The sequence below is a fragment of the Ursus americanus genome, chromosome 30, assembly GCF_024610735.1.
Source record: "Ursus americanus isolate L20-20 chromosome 30, mUrsAme1.1.p, whole genome shotgun sequence".
NCBI lineage: Eukaryota > Metazoa > Chordata > Mammalia > Carnivora > Ursidae > Ursus > Ursus americanus.
In genome coordinates this window covers 6,953,920-6,969,374 of record NC_142156.1, presented here as the reverse complement: position 1 = coordinate 6,969,374, position 15,455 = coordinate 6,953,920, and the positions used below count along the sequence as shown (strand labels likewise).

The window sequence follows — 15,455 nt, the reverse complement described above, 5'->3', positions numbered from 1 at the left end:
TGGGAGGTAACTGCTTTCATGTAATTTTGTCTTCTGGTCCTCCCACCACCCTAACAGACAGTTTCCCATTTTATAAATGAAGGATGTTGGCACTTAACAAAGAGTAAAGGTTTGTCTGAGGGAAGGGTAGGTGACAACAGAAAACGGGATTTTTGTCAGGAACCTGTTCCTGACCAGGAATCAACCCGCATGCTTTCACATATTAACAGATCTATTCTCTCAAAATCTCTACATGCGGCCATAAATAGCTCCAATTTACAGATGAGGAAACAGGCTCTATTAAGTAACTTAAGAACCCAGTGCGGGGAGATTCAGATGCAACACCCAGTGCCTGGCCCATGAGTCCAGAGTTCATTCACTCCACCTATTCAGCCAACACCATTTCTCCAGCATCTGCTATTATGACACACATTTAGGAACAAAGAGACGAACAAAATAGGCAAGTTTCCATCATGCTAGCGTGGAAATGTGCCGAGTGTTGCCGGGAAGTACAAGGTGCTGTGGGAAGACCTGACAGGTAGCCCTCTATGCTTCTCTGGAGAAGTAACACGTGAGTGAAGAGCAGATGAACGATGGCCAGGAGTTAGCAAGGCAGAGTGGGCCTGCAGAGGAGGAATGTTCTAAGCAGATGGAACAGCATGTGCAAAGACCTGAGCCGCTAAAGAGTTAGTGATGTTCCAGGTGGTTGGAGGAACAGCCCAGGACCAGATTGCACATGGCCACGTCTAAGATGTTTGAAGTTCAACTCCCCAGAGACGTCTAAGTAAGTGGCAGGCACACTCAAAGTGGTTTTTAAATAAGACTGTAAGTGCCAAGTGGAGGATGGCCTGGAGGGAAAGCAGAGACAGGTTAGGGGCTCTCCTAGCCATACAAGAGGAAGAGGAAGAGGAAGATGAAGGAGGGCTGCGCTGGGCTGGGTGTCGCAGCAGAGGGCCTGGGAAGTAGTGGGTGGATTCACAAGCTACTGAGGAGCAAAATCAACAGGGCTTGTGTGGAGAGATGGAGGGGGAGGAAGGGACAGTACCTGTCAGGTCCCCTCTGTCCTGCAGCCCCTTATCCCTGCCACCAGCAGGTCAGGGCAGGGTGCTGAGGTTAAGGCACCATGCTGAATCCTATCCCTTTAAGAAGTGGGTTCTAAACCCTGGAGTCAATGGAGACTTTCCTTTTTTTTTTTTTTTTTTTTAAGAATGCCAGGGCACCCACGTGCCACACCTGGGCTCACACACTTAGCAAGATTCACTGCGACAGCACGAGCCTGCAGTTGCACATGGTACTATGTGTTCTGCTCACTAGGCCTGAAAGAAACTATTTTGCTCTTGCTCAAGGGCCTGTAAAAAGACATCTTTCAGTAAACCCACAACCAGACTCTCCAAGACAGTGAATTCTACAGTCCTCCTCACCTTCTGTGGCTGCCTCATTTGCCACTATGTCCCTGGTGATGGGGCCCGACTGCCCAGCCGAGGATGGGATCACTGCTGCCAGGAACCAGGCGAGGGCTGGAGATGCTGCATGTGGCACTTTATTCCTGCCTCAGATATGTACAGGTATATACAGTTGGTGTGAGCCTATGGTACACTATTTCACAAAATTATCTTACATCCTGTGCACACTTTCCGGCGGGAAGCGGCAGGCGGCTCCAAAAAGCCCACGGCTGGTGGAGGGAAAGGATGCTCGCGGGAGCCACCCCCTCTCCAAGGACATTCATGGGGGCTGCTCGCCCCCCTCACCAGTACTGAGGTCCTCCCACGGACCATCTGGGCCTCCCACCTGCTCTCAGAGCTCGTTTCTTCCCAAGTCTTTCTCCTCGAGGGGAAGAACATCTTGGGGGGGGGGGAGAAGCAGTAGCAGTGGCCCCCACTCACCGACGGGGGCACTGCCGCCCGCCACCCAGAGCCTGACTGCCCCTACTAGACACAGCAAGAGTGGAATCCTCCCTGTGCTTCAAACCGAGGTGCGGCCTGGCCTCACGGGGCGCTGGCATGCATCTTCTCCAGGCAGCTCGTCCAGAACGTGACCAGCCGGTTGTCGCGGTTGATGCAGAAGTCCGTGAAATCCCTGAGCAGCCGATCAGCAAACTTCTCATCCCCCGTGGCACTAGAGCGCCATGTCTTGGTCAGCATGGTGTTGTAGGCCCAGTTGTAGCCAACGCGCTCCTCACAGAACATGTTCTGGTTGGTGGAGCTGGTGGAGTTCCGCCGCCGCCGCTGCTGCCCTGAGAACTTGCGCCTGGAGTAGGGCAGCTGCAGGAACACTGTTCCTGAGGAGCAAGGGGAGGCCCCATGTCACCGCCACCAGGAGGGCCCCCAGGGCAGCTGGGGTGGCTTTGCAGACATAGGGTCGGTCAAAGGGAGGAGCCCCCGTGTACAGGCTCCCGTCACAGGGACCCACCTGCCCCATGTTTTGCCTGGAGTGTCTCACCTGTAACGTGGATGTACTGAGGCTTGTTCTCAGCAGGGAAATTAAAAGCAGAGGCGGAATATTTATCTTGCACAAACCCAAACCTAAGGGAGGACAGGAAGACACACAGATTAGGGCCTCCTTAGCTAAAGGGACAGGGGGAGCAAATGTGGCTAAGAGGACTTTCTGACAGCCTGAGATACAGGGACCTGGAAAGATCTCTTTCAAGATGGAACATTCAGGCTGCTCGTTTTTACCCTCACCAGACCTCCTCCCTCTAGGCCTCCTGTCATCTCCAGGTGGCTGAGAGTCCTCTCACCAGCTGCACTCCACATCCAGCCCTGTCTCTGCCTGCCACCCCTTGCCCTGCATGCCCCCCAGCTGTCCTGTCAGACCCTCCTCTGGGCGCTGTCACGTTGTCCCACCCCACACCTCTTCTTTGCCTCTCCCTGGAATCCGCATCTGGTCCAACAATGTGCTGGGTGCCCACCCACATAAGGAGAGGGGGGAAGGTCCTTATCTTAATTCACCTTAGCCACACCTTTCCCTTAGTTTTCCCAGCTAAGCACATAGTAGGTTCTCAAAAAAGGCTCTGAACTGAAATACAACGAATGATCTTAATTGAAATTCTCTTCTTAAAAATGAGGAACTGAGTCTGGGGGTCTCTGCATCGCTGTGTTCTAGAAATGGGCAGGAGAAGCCACTTTTCATCTATGACTTATTCGATTCTGCTTCTCATCTATGGTTTGTTCTATTCCGGGTTTTTCTATTTCCATCATACACATTTATTACAGCTCTACCTGCTAAGTGCTGAAAAGGACGTGTTAACAGATGTGGCTTCCGCCCCGAGTCTGAGAGGTTTCTGTCATCAAGGCAGTGAGGCAGGCAGAACTAAAGGAGGTAAAACACCTGTCTCCTTTCGCTGCGTCCTCTTTGTAAGCTACCAGCTTTACACCGGCCGTCAATCATTATTTATCACAGCACACATGAAGTCAAATATGCAAGTTAAATGGATCAGCTAACGTGCACAGCAAGCCCCATCATCTAGAGGCTGATTCCATCATGTGTAGGGATAGCTCTGGATTTTGCCATTCTCTCCCTCTACTTTTCAACCAAGTCTGCTTATTTACTCAGCACGCGATCAGCCTGACCAGAATCGTGCCTCATTTCTTCCTTAGGTCACCAGGAAAGACCTTTAATTTTAAAACAGCAATTTAACCACATGGTGCTTGGCCCCTTCACTGTCCACTTGGGGAGCACTGGAGCCAGGACTACAGTGAGGGTGGGGGCGGGGGGCACCCATCCCACCAAGACAAATATGAAGGAGGAGCCGGGGAGCCACAGCAGCGGGGTCCGGGAAAGCTGGAGCAGTTTTTCTTCTCCTTCTTCTTTTTTTTAAGATTTTATTTATTGGACTGGTTTCTAACTCTTTCAGAGATGAAACTTATGGGTGGGCTAATGTTTCATTTCAGAGCCACAATGCAACCTAGAGTTCCATTCTGTGCAAAAGCTACTCTGGGAAAGGCACTTGCTAGTTGCTGTAAAGGGAAACAAAAGAGAAAAATGCATCCCCTTGCCCTCCAGGGGCCCCTAGATTAGTGTAACAGATAGACAGAGTGTATTGGGAAAAAGCGAAGGAGGGCTTCAGAGAGCAAGGACCTAGGAATTGGTGGTGGAGCAAGACTGACAGGTGGGAAGGGGTGGGGGTTTTGAGAATGTGGGGGGAGATATGATGAAGATGGTGGGTCTGGGTGGGGGAGGGAGCACAGGTTTAGGGGCCGGACACTCAGCAGAGTCCACGCAGTGATTCGTAGGGATGGGACAGAAAACATGAAAAACTCGAAAGGCTACATCCCGAGTGACATCTAGCCAGCAAAATCCAATCACCACCCAATGATACCCAAGGGAAGCGTCAGACCTGCTTATAAACTCATCCGTTGGTTGGGGTCTTCCTAATGATACCCACTGTCTACCGAGAGCTTCCTAGGTGCCGAAACTCCAAAGAACTCTCCCAACAACCCAGTGAGTGGTGAGAAAATGAAGGTGAAGCAGTTCCAGAACGTGCTCACAGTTCCTCAGCCACATGCTGGTGGAGGCGGAGGTGAGCTAGGCCTGTCTGCTTCCCAGATCGACACCCTTTGCCACGGATCCACTGTGCTCCCCACCTTCTGCCCCCAGTCGGCACCCTCTCTTGCTGGAAGAAAGAAGTCTGGCTGTGGTGGGCTGGGGGCGGGAGCGGGTGCAAGGTGGGGTGGTAACAGCCGAATACACTTGAATAAGGAGATGGCAGGACACTGAAGACGGTGCAGCGAGAGGGTTACGGAAGTGGGAACAGAGGACTTGCTTCTGCCAGGGTTAACACGAAGCAGCAGATGAACACTGCGTGGTGCGTTCTACAGACAAAGCTGCACTGGCCTGAGGGGTAAGCAGCTAAGCCCAAGGAAGCCCCTCCCTGAGGCATATATCCTAGTGCTAGTAAATACCTACGGACTTATCTATTGCTTTTTAACCCCCATTATCTTCTCAGCACTGTCAAGGGGCTCTTGAAGCGTTTTACAGTTTTTCCTCTCATGTCATCTCCTGGACAGCTTGGCTCAAGGTCTTGTTGGAGGCTAAGGAGGGAGCTCTATGCTTTCCCTTCAACTGGAAGAAGGTAATGTGGTCTGAAAAACAACAGCTCCAGGAACTGGAGGGGTAATGCTTATCTCTGAAACCAAGGCAAAAGGTCCTGTAGGGTATGGGCAGTGGTTGGTCTTGGGTGAACTAGATCCATTTCCCCAGAAATGAAACAGAGTGGGTTTGGGTTTGGTAACTGCTACTCACCACAGTCACCGACACCCTCCTATCATGCCCTCTGGCTAAGGGACAAACCTGTGTGCAATGGCTTCCTGGAAAAGGTGCATTCGATCCCAGTACGTTTCTGGTTCGAAACCTGAAAGGAGAAAAAAGAACAAATGCCAGGGTGTGATCCCAAGGTTTGTAATTCTCCCTGGGTCTGGCTTTCTGTACCCTTCACTTCTGGTGGCCATTCCTCCCCCCTTGAGCTTAAGCGCTGCCTTTTCACATTACCTGCTTTTGAGAGACCAGCCTCCATCCCAAGGAACAAAGGTGCATTCTCACCCACCCCTTCCCTGAAGCTCTCTCAGGGTCTAGAAAGGCACTGAATAGGAGTCCTCAGCAACCGGTGTGAGCTACCAGAACTTGAGGTAAGACTCATTCTAATAACTTCCTATGCCAAAAGTGGAAAGGAACATGTATTAAAATGCAAACAAAAGATAAGCTTTAAATGCATGTTATCGGCTTCTAAGGAGAAAAAAAATTATTACCCATCTTCCATTTCCCTACAAGGAAAGACAATAGTACAAGCTCCATTTTAGGGGTAGGGAAACTGAAGTAAAGAGACTATGGACTCTGAGAAACAAACTGAGGGCTTCAGAGGGGAGGGGTGTGGGGGAATGGGATAGGCTGGTGTTGGGTAGTAAGGAGGGCACACATTGCATGGTGCACTGCGTGTTATATGCAACTAATGAATCATCGAACTTTACATCAGAAACCAGGGATGTACTGTATGGTGACTAACATAATAAAAAAACAGTAAAAAAATAAATAAAAAAAAAGAAAAGAAAACATTTGCATTTCTCTAATGAAAAAATAAATAAAATAAATAAAAATTATGTTTGGAAAAGTGATGGGCTGGGGAGGGCAGGGGAGCAGACGAGTGCCTTCCTCCATCGCCCACATCATGGCTCCAGCCTCGCTCCTTCTGCAGAACTGGTGTGAGGACCAAGAGCTGATGAGGAGGTGGAGGGCTGAGGCAGGCTGTCGCACGGCAACAGGCAACGGGCCAGCGCTGCTCTTGGGATTGAGAAGCTGAGGGCTGAAGGAGCAAATGCACAAGACAGCCTGAAGAACAGGGGCTCTCTCTCTACTCTCTCTACATTTGGAATTTTCTATCTAGAATACATTTGAGGGCTCTAGGCAACTGGAGAGCAAACAAGAAAAAAGACTTTGGCTTTAATAGGTAAAAACACACACACAGCAAATTCCTTGTCAGATTTTTAAGCTTTTGAATCCACTGTTATTGGAAGGAGAGATAACAGGAAGAAAAGCAGCGCAGAAGAAAATTGATTTTTAGATTCAAACCCGTATTCCTTTAAACTAGGACTCCTTTCTTCAGCTGTAACCATGGCAACCAACAGAGGATGCTGGTCTTGAAGCCTGGGTTACAACAGGCAGGGAAAATCAGCAGCTCATACAAAAATGTCCTCCAATGCCAGCCTTGCCAGCAATCCTGTGCTGTGACAGTGAAGGTGGAAAACCCCAGAAGAGTCTGGCTGGTGTGGGGGAAGTGTCTCCTGAGCATATTAAAAACAGCAGCATGAGGCAGTTGCCTGACTTGAAATCATCAGATACGAATATAATCATGTGGCATTTCAGGGCTGCAGTGGTCCTCTGTCAGCCACCGGGAGGTTAAACGGGAAGGGGTGTGTGTGTGTGTGTGTGTGTGTGTGTGTGTGTGTGTGTGAACAGCACTTTGTCAACTCTACGGATCACGGGACCTATGGCCTCCAGTGGCTCTGTGGGACCCGCCTCGAACCCCAAAAATCACTGTAAACACTGACTATATAAAAATGTCTTCTGAGATGCGAACAAAGAGCATACAGGTGGACCTTTGGAACACAAGCTCTTTGCACCACCAGGGCAGCCTGTCACAGGAAAAGTGCGGCAATATTTAATGTGGCCTCCCTGACCTAGCGAGACCTCTCACCCCCTGGGCCTCTTGTCTTCTACCTACCACGACACAGACTTACATGGGCACGGGAAGAAACCATTCCCTCACACCAAAAGTTCTTCCTTTCACATTTATAATTTCTGTATCTGAGAAACGAAAGGGCTACTGACGTATCGGCAGCAATTCTAACTTTTTGCTTTTAAAAAGGTCATTTGTGAGCTCACCGAGAGCTCTGTAGGAGCTGTTTATGTGTTCATCGAAATGGGCAATTAATCGGTGATAAAAAGCTCTGTGCTGCGTGAAGTAAGAAGACTTGCCGTCGATCTGTCCTACACCTGCCCTCAGAGATCTCCTGGGCCAGGGTGCAGCAGCAGGGCAGCCCCGCCCGCTCTCTGCTCCTGTCGGACCACAACCCCAACAACCCCGTCCCAGGGAAAGGGCAATCATCAGAGTCCTGCTGTCCTCCACCAAGCCCCCTCCTGCTCTGTCTTCCTTGAGATGCAGGACTCGAGTCACATGCGTGTTCCATGTGCTGACACACTACAGCTTTGCACAATAGGACGCTGTATCCTGTTTTGCATTCAATGCCACCCTTTCTTTAGCCTGTTTTCATGAAACAGCAGATTCAAGCCTCCCATAAGGTTCAAATTCCCAGAGCCCAAAGCCAGTTAGGCTGGAGCACGGAAAGGAGCATGTGGGGAGAATACCAGTGCTGCTCGTGATTTACAGTGTATCACACCCTCTCCCACCCACCATCTGCTCCAGGCCTCACGAGGGTCTTCCTGAGTTGGCAAGGCAGCTCTCATTTGAGGAATAAGGAACTTAAGACATTAAGTGACTTGTCCAGGGTTACCTGGCCACTAAGTGAAGAACCAGTATGAAACCCAGATCCTTCCGACCCCTTGTCCAAAAGCCTGCCTCTGTGCACTAGCCTGCATGGATTCGATATTCGATACCTAGAGAGGTGGCCTTGGGGGAGAGGGGTCTTACTCGCGGAGACAGAACGTCCAGAGGGGAGTGTCTCTTACTATCAAACAGGTGCTCACTGCCCTCCTTGAGCAGGCAGCTGGTGTTGAGTGGGATGAAGAGCTGGGCTCGAAGCGGATCGCCATACAGGTAACTGGGCAGCGCAAAGGGACCCTCCAGAACGGGGACCAACAAAAAGCCGCAGGAAGTGGCTTTGCGATGCCAACCCTGGACCTGGAGGGAAGCACAGAAACAGTGTCATCTCCAACTGAATTCGGACAAGAGAAAATACTTCCCAAGGAGTGAAGCCGCCGCCGTGGCGGCTGACATATTGATCGGCACGTTCATTTATTCATGGTCACTGGCTCCACACAGGTTCTGGGCAGGAAATAGCACAGTTTTACCTCCTCTGACAAATACTTGAAAAACTGTGAGTTAAGCACATGGCTCCTCCTCACAGCCCGAGCTTCTGCAACTTCAGTGTTTCTTCTGGAAGGAAGCGACTGGAGAGAGCTATTTCTTGCCTCCTAAATGGCCTTCTCATTCTATAGGATGTTGGAGGAAGGTCACAGGAGATAAGTTAAGTCCTTCTAAATTTGTCCTTTATCAAAAATTTACTAAGCCCAAAGTATCAAATAGGAAAACAATCCACTCAGGCTGGCTGGAAGGGACATGATGCAGGGCGCAAGATGACTATGGTGGCCTCTGGCCAAAAGCGATAAGCCCTGACCTGGCGGAATGAGAGCCACTCTCCGGCAAACTCCCAAAAGCTGTCTGTCCGAAGACTCTGAACGAAGGTTAACTGGGGCAGCAAGACAAACCTCCCCATCAGTAACATTTCCTTGGGAAACAGTGGCGATTTTCTATGTCTTAAGATACTTTTTGAACCATAAAACTATGTATATTAAAAAAAAAAAAGATGCATGTGTCTCTGGCATACAGATGAGTTTGTGTTAAATGTTATTCCAAAAAAATATAGCTTGGGGGGGCGCCTGGGTGGCACAGTCGTTAAGCGTCTGCCTTTGGCTCAGGGCGTGATCCCGGCGTTATGGGATCGAGCCCCACATCAGGCTCCTCCGCTATGAGCCTGCTTCTTCCTCTCCCACTCCCCTGCTTGTGTTCCCTCTCTCGCTGGTTGTCTCTATCTCTGTCAAATAAATAAATAAAATCTTAAAAAAATATATATATATAGCTTGGGGGCAGCACCTGGGTGGCTCAGTCGGTTAAGCATCTGCCTTCGGCTCAGGTCATGATCCTGGAGTCCTGGGATTGAGTCCTGAGTTGGGCTCCCTGCTCAGTGGGGAGCCTGCTTCTCCCTCTACCCCTACCCCTGCTCATGCTCTCTTTCCTTCTCTCACTCACTCACTCTCTCAAATAAATAAATATTAAAATACACACACACACACACACACACAGTTTGAGCTATAACTTGACTTAAATATAATTACATTAAAAATTGAAGGGGACCACTCTTAGCTTTTTTTCCCAGAAACACTCATAACAACAATACACCAACAACAAAACCAAGATCTCTGTTTAACCAAAATAATTTTCCTCCCTTCCTCCCTTCCTTCCTTCCTTCCTTCCTTCCTTCCTTCCTTCCTTCCTCCCTTCCATTCTTTCTTTTCTTAAAGATTTTATTTTTAAGTAATCTCTACACCCAAAGCAGGGCCCAAACCCACAACCTCGAGATCAAGAGTTGTGAGCTCTACAGACGGAGCCAGCCACATGCCCCTGACCAAAATAACTTCTAAAGCTCTTTTTATTTTACATAATATTTTAAAATATGTCCTATTTTAATATTATAAATATATATTACAATATTATAAATACTACATATTATAAAATCACATAATAAAATGTGATTTATAACAAATTTGGACATTACCTTAAAATAATAATTAATCTACACTAGAGACGTCTAAAAACTTAATAAAATACCATTGACCCTTGAACAACACAAGGTTTAGGGGCACCAATACCCTATGCAGTAAAAAATCTGAGTATAACTTTTGACTCCCCCAAAACTTAACTAATAGCCTACTGTTGACTGGAAGTCTTACCAATAAGATACACAGCTGATTCACACATATTTGTTAACATAGATACTATATGCCCACAATAAAGTAAGCTGGAGAAAGGAAAACGTTATCAAGAAAACCATAAGGAAGATAAAATACGTTTACAGTACTCTATTTATATATATTTTAAAAATCCATGTATAAGTGGATCCATGCAGTTCAAACCCATGTTGTTCAAGGGTCAAAACTGTAATGATAAAGAGATTAGCAGCTTTCAGTGGGTTTTACATGAACTGGTATCAAAGTGTACTTTGAAAAGACAGTTGCTATATTCCCCCAGGGAGATAAATACTCTTCCTCCTGCCAAACGGTACTATATGTGTGTGTCCATGAATGTTATGGTCGTGTTGTTTGAGATAGGATTATCTGGTAGGGCTTCCAAGGAGAAGGCTTAGCCTACTGGGTCAGAGGGTTAGTTCTGCCTGGAGGGAGTGGTTAGCCCAGTGTTGACTAGCTGGGGAAGAGCCAGTGTCCTCTGCAAGCTGAGCTGGACAGGTGGCTGAGTGTCTTTTTTTTTTTTTTTTTTTAAGTAGGCTCCACATCCGGCGTGGACTGCAATGCGGGGCTTGAACCCACAACCATGAGACTGAGACCTGAGCCAAGATCAAGAGTCAGACGCATAACCGACTGAGCCACCCAGGTGTCCCGCTGGGCATCTTATTTGATTTGGACCTTGAGAATGTTCCAGTGTTCCAGGGTAGAGGTCCACAGAGGCGCTAATGCCATGCAGAGGAAGACTGGGGCTGGGCAGAGAGAGACACAGACAAATCTCTTCCCTGGGATATCATGCCTTGTGGGACAAAACTAGGCCTCTGAGCCCTGGATAGAAAAACAATACACTAACAGCTGATGCTGTGCTCACTCTCTTTGGTCATCTCCTAGCTTTCTGTCAAGCCTTTCTGAACCTTCTGGCTGCTCTCAGCAAAGCGATGACATGCTTGCACCAGTGTGGGAGGAGAGCAGGACTCCATTAAAGCCACAGAAAAACACTCTTCTGGGTTGATGGGGAGAGTGTATAAAAGGAGTGGCAGACTGCAAAGATGCTTAAAGAGGGCCCCTGGAAGATACTGAGAGCCCGGCTAAAGGAGCGTTTGTTCTACAGACATTGGGACTGGGGATGCGGGTGGCCGGGCTGGCTTCTCAGCGCGAGCAGTGAGTGACCCGATTAGACAGACCGGCCAGGCCGACCAGGAGGACCAAAGACAGGCAGAAGACCAACTAAAAGACGGCTTCTCAGCTTTAGTACTCGTGACATGTACTGGGTACTTCCTCTAGCAGCTGTCCTGTGCGACATGCTATAGGGTGATGCGCGGCACCCCTGCTGTCTCCCCACTACACGCAGTGGCACTCGTCCACCACTGGTGCCAAGTAAAAATGTTCCCAGATATTACCAAATGCTCCCACAGGGGCAAAATCACACACTCCCCCCACACCTGTTGAGAGCTAGAGTTAAAGGCGGTGATGTTCACCGACGGGGGATTGGTTAAGTAAACAATGGTCTACGGCCACACCACCCTGAACGCGCCCGATCTCGTCTGATCTCGGAAGCTAAGTAACCAATGATACAAACAAAGAGCAGAACATTCTGTAGCCCTTAAAAACAATGAAGCAGAACAAAAACAAAAACACAACAACAAGGCAGACTTATTTATACTGATACTGAGGATCTGTAGGTAATAGGACCAAACAGACTGCAAATATAGTTGACCTTGGAACAACACAGGTTTGAAATGCATGGGTCCACTTACATGTGGGGTTTTTTAATGAACAGAGTACTGTAAATACACTGTCTCTTCCTTATGATTTCCTTAATAACATTTTCTTCTTTCTAGCTTACTTTATTGTAAGAATACAGTATATAATACAGAGAATATACAAAATATGTGTTAATCGACTGTTTATGTTATCCTTAAGGCTTCAGGTTAACGGTAGGCTATTAGTAGTTAAGTTTTTGGGAAGTCAAAAGCTATACTTGGATTTGGCATCCCTAACCCCTCTGTTGTTCAAGGGTCAACTACAGTATTCCAAGCTACCATATCTGTTAAAAAAAAAAAAAAAAAAAAAAGATAATAAAGCTTTGTATATGCACATACTATCTCTGGAAGTATACTCAACAAAGTGGTAGGGTGGTTGCTTTCATTTATTGATTAAAAAAATGTTTTTTAAGACTTTATTTTTTTTTTAAGCAATCTCTACGCCCAATGTGCGGCTCAAACCCACGACTCTGAGATCAAGAGTTACATGCTCTACTGACTGAGTCAGCCAGGTGCCCCAAGGGGTTGCCTGTAACTTTTGTTATTTTTTTCTTAGAATTTTTATTTAAATTCTAGTTAGTTAACATATAGTGTAATATTGGTTTCAGTAGAATTTAGTGATTCATCACTTACATATAACACCCAGTGCTCAACACAAGTGCTTTCCTTAATACCCATCACCCATTTAGCCCAACCCCCACCCACCTCCCGGTGGTTGCTTTTAGATGGAAGTCCCTGGGAACAGGGTAAGGGTGGGAGAGGGACTGACTTTTCACTCTAGACCAAGGATTCTCAATTGGGGGCAATATTCCTCCCCCCTGGGGACATGTAGCAATATCTGGAGACATTTTTGGTTGTCACAACTGGCGTGCTCCTGGCATTTAGGGTAGAGGTCACAGACGTTGCCCAACATCCTACAATGCACAGGACAGCCCCCCACAACAGAGAGTTATCCATCCCAAGAGTGCCAAGGCTGAGAAACCCTGACCTAGCTCCTTGTCAACTGTATGAATTTTTCACTGTGTTTAAATTTGTTTACAAGGCTATTCCAAACAGTCCAGGTGAAAGGTTATTGGAGCCTGAACTAAGAAAAAACAAAAGTGACATGAATCTCTACCAAGCACCCACTGTGCCCCTCGGCAAGGTGAGCCAAGGCCCTGACTACAACACGAGGAGGCTCTCACCATCTCAAAAAGGACTGCTGCGGTCACGGCCATCCAGTGGAGCTTGATCTCAAAGGCCGCATTCAGGGAGAAGTTGCCATGATAGTAACAGCTGCACCACTCCAGCCGGTCTGTGCGGTTGTTCACGTCCACATCCAGGGTCACAGTCCTCTGCTCTGGGACAGTGGCAGCTATGTCAGCACGTTGGAGGGGCCCCAGGAGAGAGAGGGGAAAGAAGGAGTGGGATGAGGTGGAAGAACAAACAACTAGGCATCCAGATATAAAACTGCTGAATCACCTACTAGAAAATCACAGATTCTAGAAGCTTCATGAAAATCATCTAGTCCAGGGGTCAGCCAACTTTTCCCATAACGGGCCCAGTAACCTGTCGGGTTTTACAGGCTATGTGGTCTCTGTTTCAGCCATTCAACCCTGCCATCGCAGTGCACCAGCAGCCAGAGACATGTAAATGAACAGGCCGGGCGGTGTTCCAGTGAAACTTTATTTACAAAACCTGAAGGATCTTTAGGCAGTAAAACTACTCTGTATACTATCATGGTGGATACACGCCATTACACATGTGTGAAAGCCCAAAATGTACAACACCAAGAGTGAACTCGAATGTAAACGGGGGACCCAGGGTGAAGACTTGTTAATGCAGGTTCGACGATGGTAACAATTGCCCCACTCTGGCTGGTGCAGGGCACGGGCCGTGGGGGAGGATGCGAGTGTGCTTAGGCAGGGGGGATATGAAAACCCTGTGTGCTTTCCACTCAATTTTGCACTGAACCTAAACGTGCCCTAAAAATAAAGTTTATTACACAACAAATAAACAAACAGATGGTAATCCAGACTTGGTTAAGCCACAGTTTGCCTCCCCCTAATCGGATCCAACTCCTTCATTTATAGATGAGGAAACAGCAGCCCATGGAGGAGAGAAATGCCTTGCCCAAGATCAGAGTCAGAACCTCAGCCAGGCTGAACCCCAGATCTTCCCCCTCCAGTGACCCACAAAGGGACACCATGGGACAGACAGCCCAGACCATAGCGAGGAGGAAGTCTTGCTTTTCTGGTTTCAACCCAGGAAGACAAAAAAAAAAATCTACAATTTTTTCTCCAGAAACGAAACTTCGTAATGAAGCTCAACACCCTGTCCCATCAACTGTGTGTTGCTCAGATTTTAGGCTGGTGCCAAACTAGCTCATCCTCTCTGGAACTCCTGCCCAGAAATCCTACTCAACCCCAGATAGGGATGGTTTAAGGACGGGTCAATCAAGTTCCTGACCAGACTAAAGGCCTGAAAGAGGCTCAGAAGTAACGGAAAGATCAGGGCTCTGCTCTGCCTGACTGGGCAGTGCCAGACCTACGTAGGGTCTCTACAAACTATTACCAGCCCCTCATTCTCCCCTGCCCCCAGGAATCCAAAGGTATCTCTTTATCTGAAGCCGTCAGCTTAGTTCTGGGTTTTGCAGGTAGAAGCCCTGAGTGGCTTTTATCGCTGACAAGGATAAAATGGCTCTTGAGTCAGCGATTTTAACGGGCAGCAGTGGAGCTACAGTCAGGACGCTGAACGGCACCCGGGTGGACTGATACGCAGCTGCTGGGTATATAGCTTATCATGCTCTCAGAACCAGAACATGCAAAATGGCAAACGTTGAGCCAGGTGCCCCTGAGAACATTGCTTCAGCTCTCCTGCTTTGGTTCCTCGTTTGCAAACTGAGATGGTGCCCACCCGGCTGCTTCCTGGAGGAGGGGTGAGGATCAGGGAAAACATGGCTGGCAGGAGGTCGCAGATTCCCCCTTTTGCCTTCTCCCATAGCCACCCCACTTGCAACTCTCCTGTTATTCCTTCCTCCCCATTTAAGCTACAAGCTCACCAATGCTCAACCTGAGGCCTGTCCGTGACTCCCATGGACACTGCTCAGCCGCCTGTGACACTTCAGGCTAAAGAACATGGTGGCTCCAACGCGAAACGTCTCATCAGAACTAGTTTCTGTCTCTGCCTTGTGTTCCTGATTCATGGCCCAACCACAGTAGCCTTTTACTTAACAGCCCCAATCGAAGGAAGAAAGCTTTGCTCTCTGGTCTTGGACAGTGTACTCCTCCCCAGGAGAAAAGCCTGGGTCACAAAAGAAAGGGCACTCGATAAACACCAGCGGTGACCTCGCACATCTTTTCTCTCCCATCTGGCGTGTTCAGTTCAGAACAAACTGGTCTGAGGAAGCCCAGGGAAGTGTCCTGTTCAGCCAAGTGCTTACAGGCTCAAGATATCACTAGCTTTCACTACTTCAGGGGTGAGATCGACAGTATGGATGCTGCCAGCAGCTAACGATGCTGACAAAGGTATAAGTCCCAGCTGAGC

The 15,455-nt window shown here is 48.3% G+C and overlaps 1 protein-coding gene across 13 annotated transcripts in view; it reads right to left on the bottom strand.

Annotated features, from left to right (window-relative positions):
* Positions 1-1,497: 1,497 nt before the first annotated feature.
* The window catches only part of DEPDC5 (DEP domain containing 5, GATOR1 subcomplex subunit), a 120,482-nt gene continuing 106,524 nt past the window's right edge, over positions 1,498-15,455 (bottom strand). For 11 of the 13 annotated variants that reach the window (XM_045791430.2, XM_045791431.2, XM_087857247.1 and 8 more), the window contains 5 exons: positions 13,115-13,284; positions 8,158-8,329; positions 5,269-5,329; positions 2,419-2,501; positions 1,498-2,257 (listed from right to left, as the gene is read on the bottom strand). In XM_045791430.2, coding sequence (XP_045647386.1) covers positions 1,965-2,257; positions 2,419-2,501; positions 5,269-5,329; positions 8,158-8,329; positions 13,115-13,284 — 779 coding nt within the window. In that variant the 3' untranslated portion in view covers positions 1,498-1,964. Of the gene's footprint in view, positions 2,258-2,418; positions 2,502-5,268; positions 5,330-8,119; positions 8,330-13,114; positions 13,285-15,455 lie in introns of those variants that run through there. The other 2 variants (XM_045791437.2, XR_006778444.2) reach the window with 2 other exon arrangements.